Source organism: Anser brachyrhynchus, assembly GCF_964034855.1.
Source record: "Anser brachyrhynchus genome assembly, chromosome: 15".
Taxonomy (NCBI): domain Eukaryota; kingdom Metazoa; phylum Chordata; class Aves; order Anseriformes; family Anatidae; genus Anser; species Anser brachyrhynchus.
In genome coordinates this window covers 9929403-9946935 of record NC_137733.1, presented here as the reverse complement: position 1 = coordinate 9946935, position 17533 = coordinate 9929403, and the positions used below count along the sequence as shown (strand labels likewise).

The 17533-nt window shown below is 35.2% G+C and overlaps 1 protein-coding gene across 6 annotated transcripts in view; it reads left to right on the top strand.

Moving 5' to 3' along the window:
• The window catches only part of DNAH3 (dynein axonemal heavy chain 3), a 71544-nt gene that overhangs the window by 13011 nt on the left and 41000 nt on the right, over positions 1-17533 (top strand). For 5 of the 6 annotated variants that reach the window (XM_080556432.1, XM_080556433.1, XM_080556431.1 and 2 more), the window contains exons 9-26: positions 481-606; positions 1979-2174; positions 3529-3708; positions 4414-4550; positions 4706-4811; positions 5396-5574; positions 6880-7064; positions 8275-8398; positions 8962-9115; positions 10367-10511; positions 10789-11000; positions 11296-11387; positions 11801-11915; positions 12478-12594; positions 13763-13942; positions 15319-15455; positions 16164-16365; positions 17205-17297. In XM_080556432.1, coding sequence (XP_080412558.1) covers positions 481-606; positions 1979-2174; positions 3529-3708; positions 4414-4550; positions 4706-4811; positions 5396-5574; positions 6880-7064; positions 8275-8398; positions 8962-9115; positions 10367-10511; positions 10789-11000; positions 11296-11387; positions 11801-11915; positions 12478-12594; positions 13763-13942; positions 15319-15455; positions 16164-16365; positions 17205-17297 — 2680 coding nt within the window. Of the gene's footprint in view, positions 1-480; positions 607-1978; positions 2175-3528; positions 3709-4413; positions 4551-4705; positions 4812-5395; positions 5575-6879; positions 7065-8274; positions 8399-8961; positions 9116-10366; positions 10512-10788; positions 11001-11295; positions 11388-11800; positions 11916-12477; positions 12595-13762; positions 13943-15318; positions 15456-16163; positions 16366-17204; positions 17298-17533 lie in introns of those variants that run through there. The other variant, XM_080556435.1, reaches the window with a different exon arrangement.

The following is a 17533-nucleotide window of genomic DNA, read 5'->3' as shown; positions in this document are numbered from 1 at the left end:
TACTAATCCTGAGGACTGGTTTTTTTTTTTCATTTAAATAACATTTGAAGTAGTTTAAGCTCTTGTTTGTTACAGACTGTAATGTATGCCATGTTGATGAAATTAAAAAAAAGATTTCCTCCTCAGGGTAGCCAGGATAGACAAGAAAGTACTCTGACTGTTTTAGAAAAATTAACACAATTTGAAATCTGACAAGTACAAAATGAAATTTATGAAGCCCTTTACATTTGCTAATAGCAAAAAGCAATCAATCAAGCAAACAAAAAATATTAGAAATGGACTTGCTGGACAACTTAGCAGTGACAAGACATGCATCGACGAAAAATATTATTAGTACATACAGTACTTCCAACATATACATATATACACTACCTACAAGACTTTCTGACTATATTTCATAATAGTTTTTTGGTTTTATTTGTTTGTTTAATTTTAAACAGAGGTCCTTAAAGCATCTCATGTTTGTTTTACTTTCCATAGATATAGTTATCTAAGGTTTGTCCGCACTGAAGAAATGCTTTGTGGAGACCTACCACTGCTGCCTACTGAATTTGTGGATGTCATTCACAGACACTGTGTGGAAGCTCGAGATATTCTTCAGAACAAGTCAGTGCCAACTGTAGTAACAGTAGATAGAGTATTTTAGGGTCTGATTTATGACAAGAACTGCACATAAATGTGCAGTTTTAAAAAATTTTGCCCTATAACATGAGAAACCAATAAATTGATTTGTACATAGAAGTGTTCAAATCCTAACTTCATTAATGTAAGTGAGGACACGATTACATTTTGGTTTCCATTTATATGGACTTCAGTTGCAAAATAAGGATTTTTAGGTATATGTTACAGATCCTCATCTAGGTAAAACAGAGCACAAAATTCTCATTGACTGCAGCAGCAGACTGCCATTCCCATACAGATCCAGAACCATACTGCTTTGAGTGGAATATTCTCTTAGTTTTAAAGGAGACCCACCTGCATCCTGAGGCCTTTCTGAAATATGAAAGAATTATTTTTCTCTTTGGCTTCATGCTGTTTGCAGAGGAGTGTGAAAGGGGAGCTGGCTGTGAATGGATACACTTCCTTTTACAAACTGTTTCTAGCTTCAGTTCACTGAAAATTCTTGTTAAGCCCTGTCCATTTCAAAGGATTTTCAGAAAATACGTTGAATGGCTTATGTTGATACCTAATAAATTCTAACCCGTGGTTCCCAGAGCCTCTAGAGTTCCTGTTTATTATATTTTATTATTTTTGTATTAACTAATATACATAATATATATACAAAATATACATATTTTTAAAAATAGGGAAAAACTGGAGAGCTTTTTTAAACAGATCTTAGATTAAGACGATGCTAGTCCCAACCAAAAGGCTGCCAAAGCAAAGGGATAAATAAATGATAGGGAAAAACATCTGGATCCTGAAAGAGCTTTTGGAACTGCAAGAGTGCTTGCACAAGAGCAAATGGGAATAAAGTGACTACAAATACAGGCAGATTGGAAATAAGAAGGTTTCTAACCATGAGAGGAAGGGAGGCTAAATCAGCCATTCATCTATAAAACTTGTGACAAGAAACACAACTTTTTTCATTATGGAAATAAATTAATATAAGAAAGAAATTCTATGAGGTAATAGGCCATGATAGTAGGGGGCATCGTTCTGCCACTTGATATCTTTTCCAGTCTCAAGGTTCCCACTTAATGCTAATCTTTTGTCACTACTGTTTCATCTATTCATATTAATTTAGACTAATAGTAGGGGCCCACGAAAACAAGTACCCTTAACTTAAAAAAATAAGTTTCCTCCAAGTCCTGGTAGATACAGTTTTATCTGACATGTAGTTATCAGTTCTTTGGTAGCTTTTTGGATTTTGATCATTCTTTGGGTAATTTCTGAGCTTCATTCATAGAATTCATTGCAAGGAGCAAGGTAAGACTAACAAGCTTTTAAAAACTTTGTATGTATTGCCTTCTTTTAGGTGGATCCCAACTTGTGCATCTATCTTCCTCGATGAGAAAAGGAAATGGCTAAATTTTGCTCCTCAAAATGACTATGACTCACCTCAGCAAATTGAAAGCTATTTTAGTTCAGTGGCGACTCTAATGTCCTTACAACTACGTGGAATGGTTGTTAACTCCTTGGAAGATCTTCTTGCATTTTTTATGATCTACAAGGTATATGCTGTGAGGTGTATCTATGCATATAGTTTTCAGTGTTACATAGAGACAATAATTCGTCCAGCTATAAAGTGTAATGCTCTTTGAAGGCTAAAATATTCTAGATCTTGTCTTAATAAAATATGTCTGCATCCTTCAAACTGTTCTGCCTACTAAGTGGATTTTTTGAGTGGTCAAGAACTGCTTACTCAAATAATCCTTTTGCAGGCCTAAGCTTATAATTAGCAGTTGTAAGAGTTTACAACTCTGTCTTGAATGGAAGTAGATTTCTTAATATTATTTTTCAGTTTTATCTGTTTTGGCCTTAACCTGGCAAAACACTCTGAAGTATTTTGTTCTGAAAGCACACAAATATTCCTTGAAGTAAAAAGTGTGCATAGTCATACACGTAATCCTTTGCAGAGATAATTTATGTATGTGGTGTCCCCATCTATGCCAGATGAGTGCCCTGTATTATTTCAAGTAACGCACTCAAATGTGAAAATAAACATTAGATTGTGAAAGTTTTCATCACTGGTTGCCTCTTAGTGGACATGAGTTCTTTAAGTATCAGATCACACAGGATCTGCGATGACAAGACAACATGAAACCTATTTAAACAGAATGAATGTGTCAGCTGAAATACCGCATTGCAACCAGAGGATCACACACACAATCATAAAATCATAGGGTGGTTTGGGTTGGAAGGGGTCTTAGAGATAATCTAATTCCAACGCCCCTGCCATGGGCAGGGACACCTACAACTAGACCAGGTTGCTCAAAGCCCTATCCAACCTGGCAATGTGGTACACTATGTTGTCAAACTTACGATAGGCCTCACCTTGCATCTGGATGATGGTGCTGCTGCTGCTGCTTTTTTGTTTGTTTGAAATCATTATAGCATCTACATTATGATTCTAGTCATGGATTACGACTCAGTTACTGTAAAAGTAATTTAGGGGTAGTACAGTTCTTTTTAACCATACAAGACAATTAAAACAAACAAAAAAAAACCAACAACAAGGTCTTGTATTTGATGCTGGATTTTAGTTCTGATAGCATTATAGATTTTTTTTTTCTTTGAGTTTTGGTTCTGCATGGTAATTAGTGCTTTACTTCTGTTAGTTCAGTAAAAACTGAGGCAATTAGGCTTAGATCCAGTTTCCTAATTCCAGATGTTATAGATTCATTTAAGAGTTGGCCCTTCAAAATTTTATATAATGGGGCATCAGTGTTATGAACAAGAATCACTGAAGAAAATCCCATTGGTGCTGCACAGTTAAAAGTGGGGGGAATGTGAATATTTTTTAATTATTATTATATTTATCGCAAGTTTATTTGACATGTCCAATTTTAATTCTTTTTCCCTAAGGATGGGAGTGATTTTACAGAACCATACCAAGACATGCAGTTCTTTGTACCTCAAATGCTAATAGTCAAACTCAATGTGGAAGAACCCAAGATTGTCTTTGAGCCATCTTTGAAAGAATGTTGGGATTTGATCAGTCATTGCTTCAGGGAGATCCTACGAAGTGCAGAGGAACTTCCAAAGGTACTAGATAAATTAAAGCTGCATGCAAAATACAATGTGAATAAAAATTGTCTGTGATATAAAAATGAGGCAGAAAACTGCCATATACAGCATAAAGATGAGGGTCACATATCAGGAACTATGTGAACTTTTGTGATTATAGAAGATAGCATAGGAATTGTTATTTTTCTGATTCAAGTTTTAAAGTCCTGGTCTGATTTTTGTGTGTGTATAGTTTTCACAAACAAACTGCATATGTAACTGAGTGAAAATTTGTTCAGAGATTATTACTACCTTTGTTGCTACAGTTTTTCTTATAGTTTGTGTTTTTTGTTGTTGTTGTTGTTTCCTACAATAGAAATACTTTGTATACTTGGATGAGTTGCATTTGTTCCATTGTGCAGCACCCATTGGGATACTTAAATGTTTCTACTTAAAATGAGAGGAACAGCCCATTTAAGTGCAAACATGGGGTCCAAGAGAGGTTATCAGTCCTTTAGTTGAATACTTATCTTGGCACTTTTAATGTAAATATCAATACCTCTGTATAGATTTTTTGTGTATATGTACTGGCTTAAGCATTCAAAATGTTTGAGCTCCATAGAATTGAAGGCCCAGGCTTGTGTTTACCAAATTATACATTTTTTGAAGTGGATGGTGAATGGATTAATATCTTATTTCCTCTGTTGTACATGCTATCACATTATTTGCAATGATTTCCTTCAGGTAGAAAAAATTCTCTTTCCACAATTAAAAAGAGATGATCTCACTCTCCGTACGGTCAAACCAGATGAATCGTTGGTTTCAGATTATGTGAACAAGCTTGAAATAATCTTTGAGAGCAACATACTTGGTCCACAGAAGTAAGTTTTTTCTGTTGGCTCTGTTGCCCATCCAAGTCCTCAGATTCATAACATTATCTCTTCAGCTCAAACGTTAAACAGTTTGAGCTGATTTGTTTCTTATTATAGAGAATCTTCGCATTGGGATCTTGTTGTTTTTGTGATCTGTATTTAAGGTATTTAAACGTGTACAAGAAATACAGCAATCTTTTGAACAACAGTGCACAGCAAGATGTTACAGATTTCTTGAAAGAAGGTCATTCTTTAGGAGCTTTGGCAGAGGTAATATGTAACTGACAACTGCTTACATGTTCATACAGCAGCTAACACATCACGCTTGACTTCGTAGTATATTGCTGTTCTAAAGAATTTCCGTTTGAATGGCTATGTTTGCCCTTGGGAACACTAGGGAATCCATTGCACTTTACATAGCCTCTTACTGCAGGGCTGCAGTAGCAATGGAGAAGGAGGTTTCTCTATGGCCTTCTTCTGTGGGTTTTGTTGGGTGAAATAGCCAGTGGAAGACTGCCCAGAGTATTTGTTGAATCTGAATCTTACTGGTCTTTTGATTGTCTTGTCCTTCGTCAGCCCTGTCTACTTTGTTTGCTGCATTCCTGAGTTAGCTTCTGGCTGAATACTTCCTTAAGCAACTTATGGTGTTCCTTAATATGGCATTTTATGGTGCAAGGCGTTCAGCCCTGAAATCTGTGGGCAGTAACTGAGCTCTGAAAATATATAAAAAGAAAAAAAATGTTGTCCCTTCTTCTGCTTGGAATATATTATCCACTTGCTGGATGGGAATTAATTAGCTGTTTCATCTATAAAGTTTAAGGAAAAACATCAGATTTATTCTTTTCCATTTGTAGAAGATCGACAGCTTAACAAAACTGAAAAGAGAGATTACGTCTATGCATGTTACTGTCCCTCTGGCCATGTTCTGTCTGGATTCTGTACAACTGAATGAGGAACTTTGCATTCGGACTCAAAATCTTAAGGATAGATTGATTGAATTTGAGGTGATGGAAAACAGAGAGTTAAATAAAAGGTACATGTTGTTGTCGCATGTTGTTGTCGTGCATGACTGTTGCTGTCTGCACAGACTAATGCTGTATATCTGTGTCTGAGATAACTTTATTCATCTACTGGCTTTTCTACCAGTGCTGGCCAGACAGGTGCAAGGAAACCAAACCAGTATCTAAAATTAACAGGTATAGAAATACTTGTAAATAAACACATAACTTAGTCTGTATAGGGTGTACATAAAGTTTAGACTGAAAATATGGTGTTGCTCTTTCCTCCTTGACTGACCTGCTAAGATTTGAGTTGAGGCCCTTGCTTTCCCTGCTGGCATCCAGCTAAAGCTACATGAAGAATGTACTATGGAGCTAAGTTTTTGTGGTGTCTCTGATTTATTTATTTATTCTGTTAGGGAAGTACTGGTCCTCATTTCTTATGATGGCAATTTTAAGTAAAAAATAAAATAAAAAACCTAAGGATATAATTTGGCTCCAGTGTAATGGGATAATCATGGTTCTGTGAATTAAAAGCAAACAAACAAATAACACAGTGGCACATAAATAATTATTTCACAGTGAATGGAAAGAGACAATAACCATTGTAAAAAAAAAAGGGGGGGGGGGGAGGTTCAACTCACTTGTCGGAAAAGCACCTCCAGGTGGAGATGAACTGCTCTTTAGCAGCGCCTCTGTCTCTGCTTACTGGGGAGGGAATCTAGGCAACAAGCTTATGCTGAACATCTAAGATTTGGAAGGCTTGAGCTGGTTTAAATCAACCTATTTGTGGTGTGGTTGCTGTTCACATGCCTGCTGTCTGTATAGATATTGGCAGTACTGAGCTAGAATCTGGAACAAGAAAATTTATAATTTTAACAAAGAGGAAAAATAATTTTTTCCCATGTGCAAACCAAATAAATAAATAAATGTGATTTTTTAATAATCTTCCTCTTTATAACTGTGTTTCATCCCATGCACTTAATTTTATTTTTGTGGGGTGATTGTGAGCTCTTGCTTACTGTATTCAATCATTGCTTTCTGCAGCAAGTCAGATCTTGAAAGAGGAAATTCTAGGCCTATGGGAAGTAAACTGTTAATATTCTGTTAATTGTATTATGGAACCAATGTAGTTATCACTTTATTATATATCAGTTCTTGTAAACATAGTAGGACAATAGAAATTATTGACAGAGTAAAATATCATCCTTAATAAATGCATGTCTGCTGTGTGAATACATCTGAACACTTACTGTTTAAAAGACAAACTTCATTAATAAGGTCTTGCATCTTACTTCATTTATGATCCCAGTAATATGTCTCTTTACTTTTTGTTGTAGACTTTGTGATGAATATAACGTAATTGCAAAGAGAATGAGTGAGCTGCCTCTGAATACTGAAGAGCTAGTGGAATTTGATGCATTCTTAAAGAAATCCAGTAAAGTTACTGCATCTAAATTGAGACAGGAGGTCTCTGAAGCGGCACGCAGACTGGAATTCCTCATGGACTATGCTGATCTTTCTAGTATGTCTCACTTACAGATTATGAAAGTCTCCACATGGAAGTGTTTATATATAGATACTGGGATAGATGTTGCATCGTCGAGAATGCTGATGAAAGACTGTGTACTGAGAAAACTCTGAAACATTTTCATAGAATAGGCAGTGATTCAAGCAGTACTATTTCATGTCATAATAATGAAATCAAGTAGTTTGCCCTTTGTGAAATCAGTAGGCTGTCCTTTGTGAAAGATATTTCTGCCTACTCTATCCAATGCTGCAGGGATTTTGAGGGAAATCATATGGTAGTTTGGAAATGTGAAATAATGCCCAGCAACAGTTTTTCAATATATGGAAGTGTAATGAATTTGTTTTATTGGAATACTAATTTTGGAGCAGGCTAATTATTAGAATATTTTTGCCCATGTTAAGAAATTCAATCAGCATCTTTACATTTTAATTTTTAGCAGATGTCATATTTCACAAACAATATTTTGAAGAAACTAACACCTGATGTACTCTCTATGCTTTTCTGAAGGATGAAACATACCCTCAGTGCCAGAAATACAAATGGCTCAATGCCATTCATTGGATTCTAGTGGAATTCCCAAGTGTATAAACTGGTGGAACTAGAAGCAGAATGTATCCTAGTTCCACGTGATAAAAGTTTAGGCTGAGCAGAGGCTTCACGCAACATTTATTTTGCCAAAGGGTAATGAACTGAGTGTGCTGAACAAATAGACAAATATGAAGATGTAAATGTTGGCTCATTGTAGTTATTATGCTATTGCTGTTGTGAATAATTCAGCATTTACACATTGTGGACTAAATATGTTTGAAACATTACTTTTATCCACCTTGTTTAGATATTTTTTATATATTTGGTGTGGAATGGTCTGTGTCTTTATATAGTTGGACTTAAATACAGTTTAACAGAATACATGTTCTGGAATAGTTGTTCTCACCAATTTCTGTCTAGCTAAGGTCTTATTCAGAGAATTTTACACTGTTCACTTGATTTTAGAGTCTAATCTGTTTCAGCAAGCAGTTCTTTTTGCAGTGAAGATAATGCTGTTAGAAGCTTGAAATACATGGCTTCTTGGAACGCTTATTTCTAACTCACGTATTCCTAAATACAGTTTTAGGTTTTTTGCTTACTCTTCACACCAACCATTCTATTAGATCGTTGCTTTATAGGTATTTTCTTCAAGATATCTATTTTATTTTCTTTTTAGGTTATGACATACACCTGAATAGCATGGTTTTCCATTGGCCTAATAAGATTGAGATAATGTTTGATAACAGTAGAGATGAGTTGTATAGCAGGAGGAATCATATAGAGATGGTTTTGCTTGAAAGGTATGGTGTTAAGACATTTTCTTACACTGGATATTTCTAAAGAAAAGAAAATATCTGAAAATATCTCATCAGTAAAAGGATATCTCTTTTACCAGTAAAACTTGGAAAGTAGTTGAGAAAGTAGGGGAGAAACCTGGTTTGCAGTATTATGGAGGTTTCAGAAAAATATGTTTGATCAGGGTAGATTAGAATATTCCTATAATTAAACAGGTCTTAAAGGAGAAATGAAAGATATTGGTAGAATAGTCCTAATTTTGTCCTGTTATATTGCTAGGCTTGGCATTAAACATTTTCACAATGTTTTCACTCTTCCTTTATTTGCTTTAAGTGGTAAAAGTAGCAAATGTAAGTGAACTGAATTTGAAAATGAATTCTAATGCTGTTAAATGCATATGGTTGACATAACTGATAAACTAATGGGTTTTGACTGGAATCTCTACTTAGTTTACACTAGGACCGAGATCAGTTTTCATTTCACAGTGCTTGTTATAATTCATAAAATAACTGAAACCTGAAAAGGAATGAAACAGAACATCTTATTACTTTACCTATCTTTACCTCAGGATTTCTCAGTTTGATGAAACTCTTGAAGGTTATAATAGAGAAGTAGAAAGCTACAAAAAGCGGGATGTCATGACCATAGAAGAAATGAAGAACAATGTTGAGAAATTTAAAGAGTTAAATAAGAATCTAAATAATGCACTAGCAGAACTTGAGGTTAGTATTTTTGACAGGTATAAAGTGGGTTACAGTGTGTTGGATGAATGAATGTTTTTTTCCAGGTTCTGGACATATATTGTCAAGCTGGCTTTAAGATTCCCAAATTCACCAACAAATGGCCAATATCTTCTCATCCCCATATACAGTACTAATGTTGAGCTGAAAAGCATATTTTCGGGGGGAATGTTTAGAGAGTTTTTTAAATTGAAATAGTGAATTTCAGTATTTCTAAACAGTCAGTAGTAGCAGGATACTATCCATGAAAAACAATTTTTCTGGCAGAGCTGATGAGGAGAACAATTAGGGAAGTGGTATTTTCCCTGAATTGTGGTTTGTGCTACTTGAGCTGCATTTAAGCCTCTTTCATTGTTCTCTAATTAAAAACAAATGCTCTCCAACTGTATGTATCATTTCCAGAAGTTGCCTATAAGCATTAATATATGTTTTCAGATGTTAGAAGGAAGCTGAACACTGAGATTCCTAGATTCTACTCGGGGCTCTTTAACCAATATGCTGTGTGGTTCTCGGCTGAATAGTTTCTTAGCTGTGCCTCTGTTGGGAAATGAGAATGGTTACCTTTGAGAGATCTCACAGGTATTGTGAGGCTTAATTAATGTTCTAAATCACAGTGAGATGATGAGATTTCTGCATATACGGAGCCTTAAGAATCAAGCTGTTAATTAAGACCTGCTCAAAAGAGAAAACTGGACCAATTAAATCAGTTTGGGATATAGATAAATTGCTACAATCCCTATATATCAAGAGCCTTAAACTGATTTAAAGGCATCCAGTGTATCTAGTTAGTTTGAGTTAACAGCATTGGTAAGTTGTAATGTTTAGAACAGAGTAAGTTATTAAGTTGGTGAAATTTCTTAATACATATTCACAATGAGATTTGTATCCACACAATTTAAATGACACCATGAACAGCTGAGTGAATACATGAAGTTAAAAATTACCTTGGATCTTCAAGTTTCTCTGTCTGCAACTCACATAGAATGATTAAAAGTCTATTTTTAAAACAGATATTTAAAATTATTCGAGTAGTAAAAACTACCAACAAATAACTAAGGGAATTTACAAGAACACAGTTATTTACCTGAAAGCCACAGGCTTAAGTCTACAAAACTGGCTGGTTTTGACATGTGAAAAAAAAAAAATCCTATCCAACATTACTTAGTAAAAAGTTAAAAAGCAGTAGCAGGAATTTTTGATGGAAATATTTTTTTATTATTATTATCATTAAAGGCTATTAATAAAGAAGAGGAGTTACTTGAGCGGAATAAGAGTCAATTTCCCTTACTGCAAATTATAATCACAAACAAGCAACCCTTTGAACAACTTTGGTTAACAGCCTATGAATTTCATACCAAGTCTGAGGAATGGATGAATGGTGAGATACTGATGAAATGTGTCATTTTCAGTTAGTTCAGTAGAAGCTGAACGTGTTGCTTAGTTGTTGTGATAAAATAATTTTGAAGAGAGAAGCAGTGAAATCAATCAGTGAAATAAAATTGTTGACATGGATTTTGCATAAAGATTTTTTTGTAACACAAAAGATTTCCAGTTAAAGGAGAATGACTATAAATACCTGTAAATAAACCACCCTGATAATCCCCTTGTGCTGAATTACACTGCTTTTTTTTTTTTTTTAATGTTGCTGTATTCAGGATCTCTCCAGAAATTGAATGCTGATGAAATTACTGAAGAAACTGGAAATATGTGGAGGACAATGTACAAGCTCAGTAAGAGTTTTCCAGATTTGGCTGGGCCTAGACGCTTAGCAGAAAGTACAAAATATAAACTTGATAAGTTTAAACAGCATCTTCCTGTCCTGTCAATTGCTTGCAATCGTGGAATGAAGGAGAGACATTGGGAGCAGGTATTTTAAACTCTACTTTAACTGTGGGGGTATCCTACCTCAGAAACTGACAGTTCAATGCAGTACTCCATATATTAGTAATAGTTCTGTATTTCACAATAAGATGATTCTGTATCCTGTCACTTAATAAATGCAGTTTTGAAATTTTTAATGGTACAGGCATGAGCTTCTTTGAATTAATGGCAGAAAAGCAAATTGGGGTGCTGCACTAATACTTTTTTAGCATTTTTGCCTTGCTGTTTACTAAGTCTGTTAGAAGCATCCACCTCAATAATAGATTTTTCTTTATTTTCAGATTAGTGAAATTATAGGATGTGAGATCAAACCCAATGAAACTACTACTCTTCTAAATATGCTGGAATTTGGACTCTCAAAATATATTGATCAGTAAGAAGCTTACTCTATTCTCAGTTTTTTTAGACGATCACAATATTTCGTATGTGAGATACAAAATTCTAGTTTTATTTTTTTTGTGTGTTGTTCAGAACTTCCATGTTTTCACAGCTATATCTTATTAAGATAGAGATGGAAGTGTCAGATGTCTTTGTGGAACCAAGACAACAAAACCCAGAATCATATTCCCAAACTGCTTAATTTCTGCATTTGGAATTTTCTGTCTCTATTTGTCTCCAAATTCATACTAACTTGGTGAGCCCAAAAGTGAATAAATATTTCCTGAAATAAGAGTGTGTGTTACTAACAGATATCCAAATGAAAGGGAAAGGTAGTCAGCTTTGCTTCTCTTCACTTCTGCTCCATTGCAAAAGTATTTCTGAGATACGTGTTTCATTCCAATTTAGGCTGGAACCTATTGGAGCAGCTGCAAGTAAGGAGTATTCCTTAGAGAAATCAATAGAGAAAATGAAATCAGAGTGGGTCAACATGCAGTTCAATCTGGTGAAATACAGGGATACTGTGAGTAAACATGAAATCCAGATACACATTGTTGAAATGAATTACTTCGATTCTCAATATCAGTTCAGAAATATTAGAGGGAAGTACTGCTGATACATTGTGGCATCATGGAAAGTGGTATCATACCTCAAAGCCTGGGCAAATGTATCCATTACTATTAGTGTGTGGTTAACTTTCAATCTCAACATATTAATCCTAACAAATCTGTGAGCCTGAGAGCTTCTGCAGTATTGTATGGAAAGGTGAACAGTAGTGAAATTTTAACTTGCCCAGAAGATATAGGAAATCACATACTGTGCAAAAGATTGTTATAAGTCACTAGCATCTCTGGCTAGCTTCCTATTCACAACACCAATCCATCTCTTGACCTTTTAAATAGAGATGTACAGGAGAGATATCATTTCATATCTTCAGACATATTGCAGGCTTTGTGAGTGCCTTGCTACTTTCCTGCCTTCAGAGAAAAGGGGGGGGGGCAGCAGGAAGCTGAATGAGTGTAAGATTGAAGAGCAGCTAAATAAGCAACTGCTATTTACCTTAGCAAAATATGATGTCTTTACAGAACAACAGCATCCTGTCAGCAGTTGATGACATCCAGCTTTTACTGGATGATCACATTGTTAAGACTCAGACAATGTGTGGCTCTCCCTTCATCAAACCAATTGAAGCTGAATGCCGGGTAAGGAAAAGCTGGTTTCATTGAGCTTCTGTGTTTCTCATAATATGATTTCTGTAAGTCCTTTCAGGTGTTTTGGCATGATAGAATGTTGTATAGTTTTTAACCATTTCTAAGGAATGCACATTTGTATCTTTATCTTTGAAGTTTCCAGACAAAGGTATGCAAGGCTTGCTTTACAGCTAAAGAAAATATAATTTCATTGCTAATCTAGTCATTATATGTATTTTTTTTAGTTCATTGTCTTGGGTGGAGAAGTTAATTTAAACAAATCCTACTGTGTTGTGTAATAAGACACAGGTCTGTCATTTGTTAGAGATGATGTATTTGTAATCCTCTGGCATTGGCACAATACATAAGGCAGCAGGGAGGGGAAAGATCGAACCCACTATATAAAAGGCCTGCAAAATGGCATTTACTCAGTCTGCTGGCTACCTTGTCAAGGTATCTATTCACGGCTGATCAGATAGAAGTACACAGCTAGCATTTCAAAGAGTTTTTTTTTTTTCCTAGAGAAAAAATGTGGCTTTACTTCTTCACTGCTGAAAAACAATCTTGTACAAGTACTTTAAAAGTTTCTAGCTCCTTTCGCATAGATTTTGCAAGTGTGTGTATGTGCTTCATTAAGGTATAAAATATCCTTTCATTCGATTGCTAGCTGTGGACATTAGCAGCCAAATCAACTCCTGTAAAGAAAACTTTGAAGAAAGCTGGAAGCATGAACTCTGTAGTCTCATATTCCTTCAGCCCTGAGTTGGAGAATTGTTTATCATAGAATCGTTAAGGTTGGAAAAGACCTTCAAGATCATCTGGTCTAATCAATTAGTTTGTAGAGAAACAGATGCAGAATCCACTCCTGAACTGTTGTTAAACAAGAAGTCATCCATCATACAAGTAATATTGATAGGACAACTTGTGGGACTACAATATGAGTTAGTGATGCATTATCAGTCTCTGAATGTTTAGGCCTTTCTAAAGAGGTTCTTTCCTGTAAGTCTGTAACAATACAGGAGAAACTGTTAGAGTGGTATGTTTCCAAAGTCCTGTAACAAAAAACACATAGGAATCCTTTAAGTTAGTAACTTGTGATTTTGTACTGTTGCTCTTCTAATCAATCTCCAGTTTTAAATGGCTGCTCATAATTCTTAAATATTAAATATTTTCAATACAGGCTTGGGAAGAGAAGCTGACTTTAATGCAAGATATTCTAGACAGCTGGTTAAAATGTCAGGCAACATGGTTGTATTTGGAACCAATTTTTAGTTCAGAAGACATTATAGCTCAAATGCCTGAGGAGGGCAGAAAGTTTGGGGTTGTGGATACATACTGGAAGGACATTATGGCACAAGTGGTAAGTGCTTGTATTCAATAAAGCATGTATTGGATACATATCTGATAACAGAATGATTGCTGTCATGAAGATGTACAAGCTTGCTTTTTTTTTTTTAGTTAGATATTTGTATTCAAGTCACAAGAAGGTCTAATGTGGAGTGGGAAAACCTTTACTAAAGCCTACCAAAATCTAGTCTTGCAATAAAAGTGGTAGATCATATCATTACTACTTTGAGGTTTCCGTAGAGGATGGATATTGCAGGATAAATTAGAGCTCAAGTAACGTTTTAATTCTAATTTTTCTGGCTTTTGTAGAGAAAAAAAAAAGGCCAGAAAATATACTTTCATACATTTTTTTTCTGGCATTTTTCAGTTAAATGGTCAGAATTAGGTAGAAAGGTGGATAATTTGTGCTTTCAAGATCTGCTTAAGAGTTCACTGGTAGGAAGTCTTCACTGTATACAGCCGGATTTTAGATTAGTCTTTTAAAGGCTCAGAGATTATTACAGCAACTAAATGGCTTATTTTCTTTTCTACCATTCTCCTCCTCCTCCCACCCACCCTCCCTCTTTCTTTCAACCTTTCTGCCTTTGGGGTGATGCCCCATGTCTGTCAGTGTACAACAGACATTTGGATAATACCCTTAACAATATGCTTTAACTTTTGGTTAGCCCTGAAGTGGTCAGGCAGATTGACTCAATGATCTTTGTCTATTCAACTGTGCTGTTCTGTTCTATTCTATTCTATGGTTATTAGAAACTTCGGTGAATATGTAGTGATCTGATAGTGTGTCAGGATAAGGTTACAGAATCATTTAGATTAGAAAAGACGTTCAAGGTCGTCAAGTCCAACCATCAACCTGACCTACCAATTATGGGGATAGTAAATGACATTGGTTATTCTGTTCAGTTTTATACAACTAAGAAATTGGATAAGAGGCCAGATACTTAGTGGTAGTATGAGCTGAGATCTTCGTGAAAAACATTGGCAGTACGTGATTGTGTGACAAAGATGTTGAAATAATCAGTATAACAAAACAGAAGCTGAGACCCATCTAACAGCTCAGGCCAAATAATTTCCATGTGCTGTGACTGACAAAACTTAGATGTGAATGGAAAAAAAATGTAGCAAGCCCAAGATACAGAAGGAAGTGCCAAAAAAATTAATTCCTATGAGTATTGTTGCTGTATTGTCTGTAAAGTTGAAATCGGTAAAAGTGTTTAAAAAGCAAAGCTATCAAATAATACATACATATTTAATAACATAAGGGCACACAACAGAGAAGAGTGTCTAGTTTTTATCCTCCTAAAACATAAGTGATTGATGATAACAATTTTTATGTATGAACATAATGTGACTTTTAGCAATTTCTGCTGTGTATTTGTTTTTATAAAGGTGAAAGACACAAGGGTGCTTGTGGCAACTGAACAGCCCATGATGTTAGACAGATTTCAGGAAGCAAATACTCTCTTAGAAGACATTCAGAAGGGGCTGAATACTTACTTGGAAAAGAAAAGATTATTTTTCCCAAGGTAAATTAATTAAGCAGGCCTAAATTAGAGATAAAAATCCAGAAGCTCTTTTAATTTATACTGAGCTGGTAAGTCTCATTTCATAAGCATGTGTGGGACGCAGTACCATGCAACAAGAAAAAAAAAAAAGAAAACCTGTTGTTTTTTCCAAATTTCCATTTATTTTCTCAGCTTCAGCTAAGTTTGCAGTGCCAGGGACAGGTGATAGAGGGGAAGCAAAAATCTGTCTAGCACAGCTTTAATTTAAGATTAGAAACACATCATCACTTCCAGGGCATTTTGAGGGAATTTGCTATTTTCCCATAACTGATTCGTAATTATCTCTCAGCCCTACTCTCTTTAGCTGTGCAGAGATTCATAGTACATTGGAGTTGTATATGATCACGAGGAACAAGATTCTGTGTTTTTACACAGAATTTTTTTATTGGCTGCACAGACGTACCTGGTATTTCCTGTGTGTTTGAAATGCTTGTTTTTTCTTCTCTGCATGAAAGGATGGTCATATTGAAATTTTGAAAAAACAGTGTCATTAATTTTATAATGTTAAAATAGCTTAGAAAAGAGATCTGATATGATAATTTCCCCTCTGTTATATTACTGTCCTAAGCAACAATAAAAACAATTTGATTTTTCTTGCTAACAGTAGAATTATAATGACAGTTTTCTTGTTTGGAAAGTTTATATTCATTAATTGTGTTTTCCTAACAGATTCTTTTTCCTGTCTAATGATGAACTGCTTGAAATACTCTCAGAAACAAAGGATCCCCTTAGAGTGCAGCCTCATTTAAAGAAGTGTTTCGAAGGAATTGCTAAACTGGAGTTCACGGAAGATCTGGAGATCCTAGGAATGATCAGTTCAGAGAAAGAAATTGTTCCTTTCATAGATAAAATCTATCCGATGAATGCAAAAGTAATTTTTTTTACTATGTTATTAAATTAATGTTTTGCCTAAAGTGTATTTTTTGGGGGGAATGAGATCCAAGGCATCTAGGATGAGATCATGAAAGGTGTTTCAGAAGTGAGAGTGCAGACCAGTGTTCTAGAACAAAAAGGAATTCCTACAAAAAGGAGTAAGATGTACCAAGTTTTTGGTAAATTAGTCTGGGCACTTTTCTACATCTTTACACACTATCTACTTTTAAGATGTTATTTACACACACACTATATTTACATACTTACAAATACATGTATACATATGTGCATTTATATATATATTTGCACAGCATGGCTAAAACACTGCGGAATGAAGGAAAAGATGAATGACTGCCACTGAGGAGTCAGAGCCTTAGTTCAAAGGGTAGCTGGGTATAAATTGTGGCATTTACCTGAAAGGAAGTTGTGGGGAGCTGGGGGTCAAACTCTCACAGGTAACTAGCAATAGGACTAGAGGGAATGGCCTCAAGTTGCGCCAGGGGAGTTTTAGGTTGGAAATTAGAAAAAATTTCTTCTCAGAAAGAACAGTCAGGCATTGGAATAGGTTGCCGAGGGAGGTGGTGGAGTTACTGTCCCTGGGGTTGTCTAAGGAAAGGTTGGATGTGGTACTTACAGACGTGGTTTAGTGGGTGACATTGGTAATAGGGTGATGGTTGGACCAGTGCCTGTCAAATTTGGATAATTTCCACCTATTTATCTCCCACAGAGGTCATAAGAAAGTATATTTAAGCCTAACATATTTCAAAGAATTTGCCCTTTAAAAAGAATATAATTAAGAAATGTTTACTGACTCTTAACTGTTTTTCCTGTTTGAAGGGCATGGTAGAAAAATGGCTTTTGCAAGTCGAGGAAATGATGCTGGCCAGTGTAAGACAAGTTCTTCAAGATGGTATAAAAGGATACATCGAGGTAATTATTCCTGAATTATAGTGTAAAGTAAGATTTCACAAGCAACTGTACATGAACAGATTGTTCACATTCTTCTTAACCAGGGAAACATGTTTGAAGCTAAGTGGAATCCATCTCTTCTTATTTAAAGTTTTATTTCTGATTTTCTTGGGGAAAAAGTAACAGAGCTAGTTCTCATTTATTTTTTGCATGAGACAAAATAAATTTGGGGAAAATAATTGTTATTAGTGCCATAA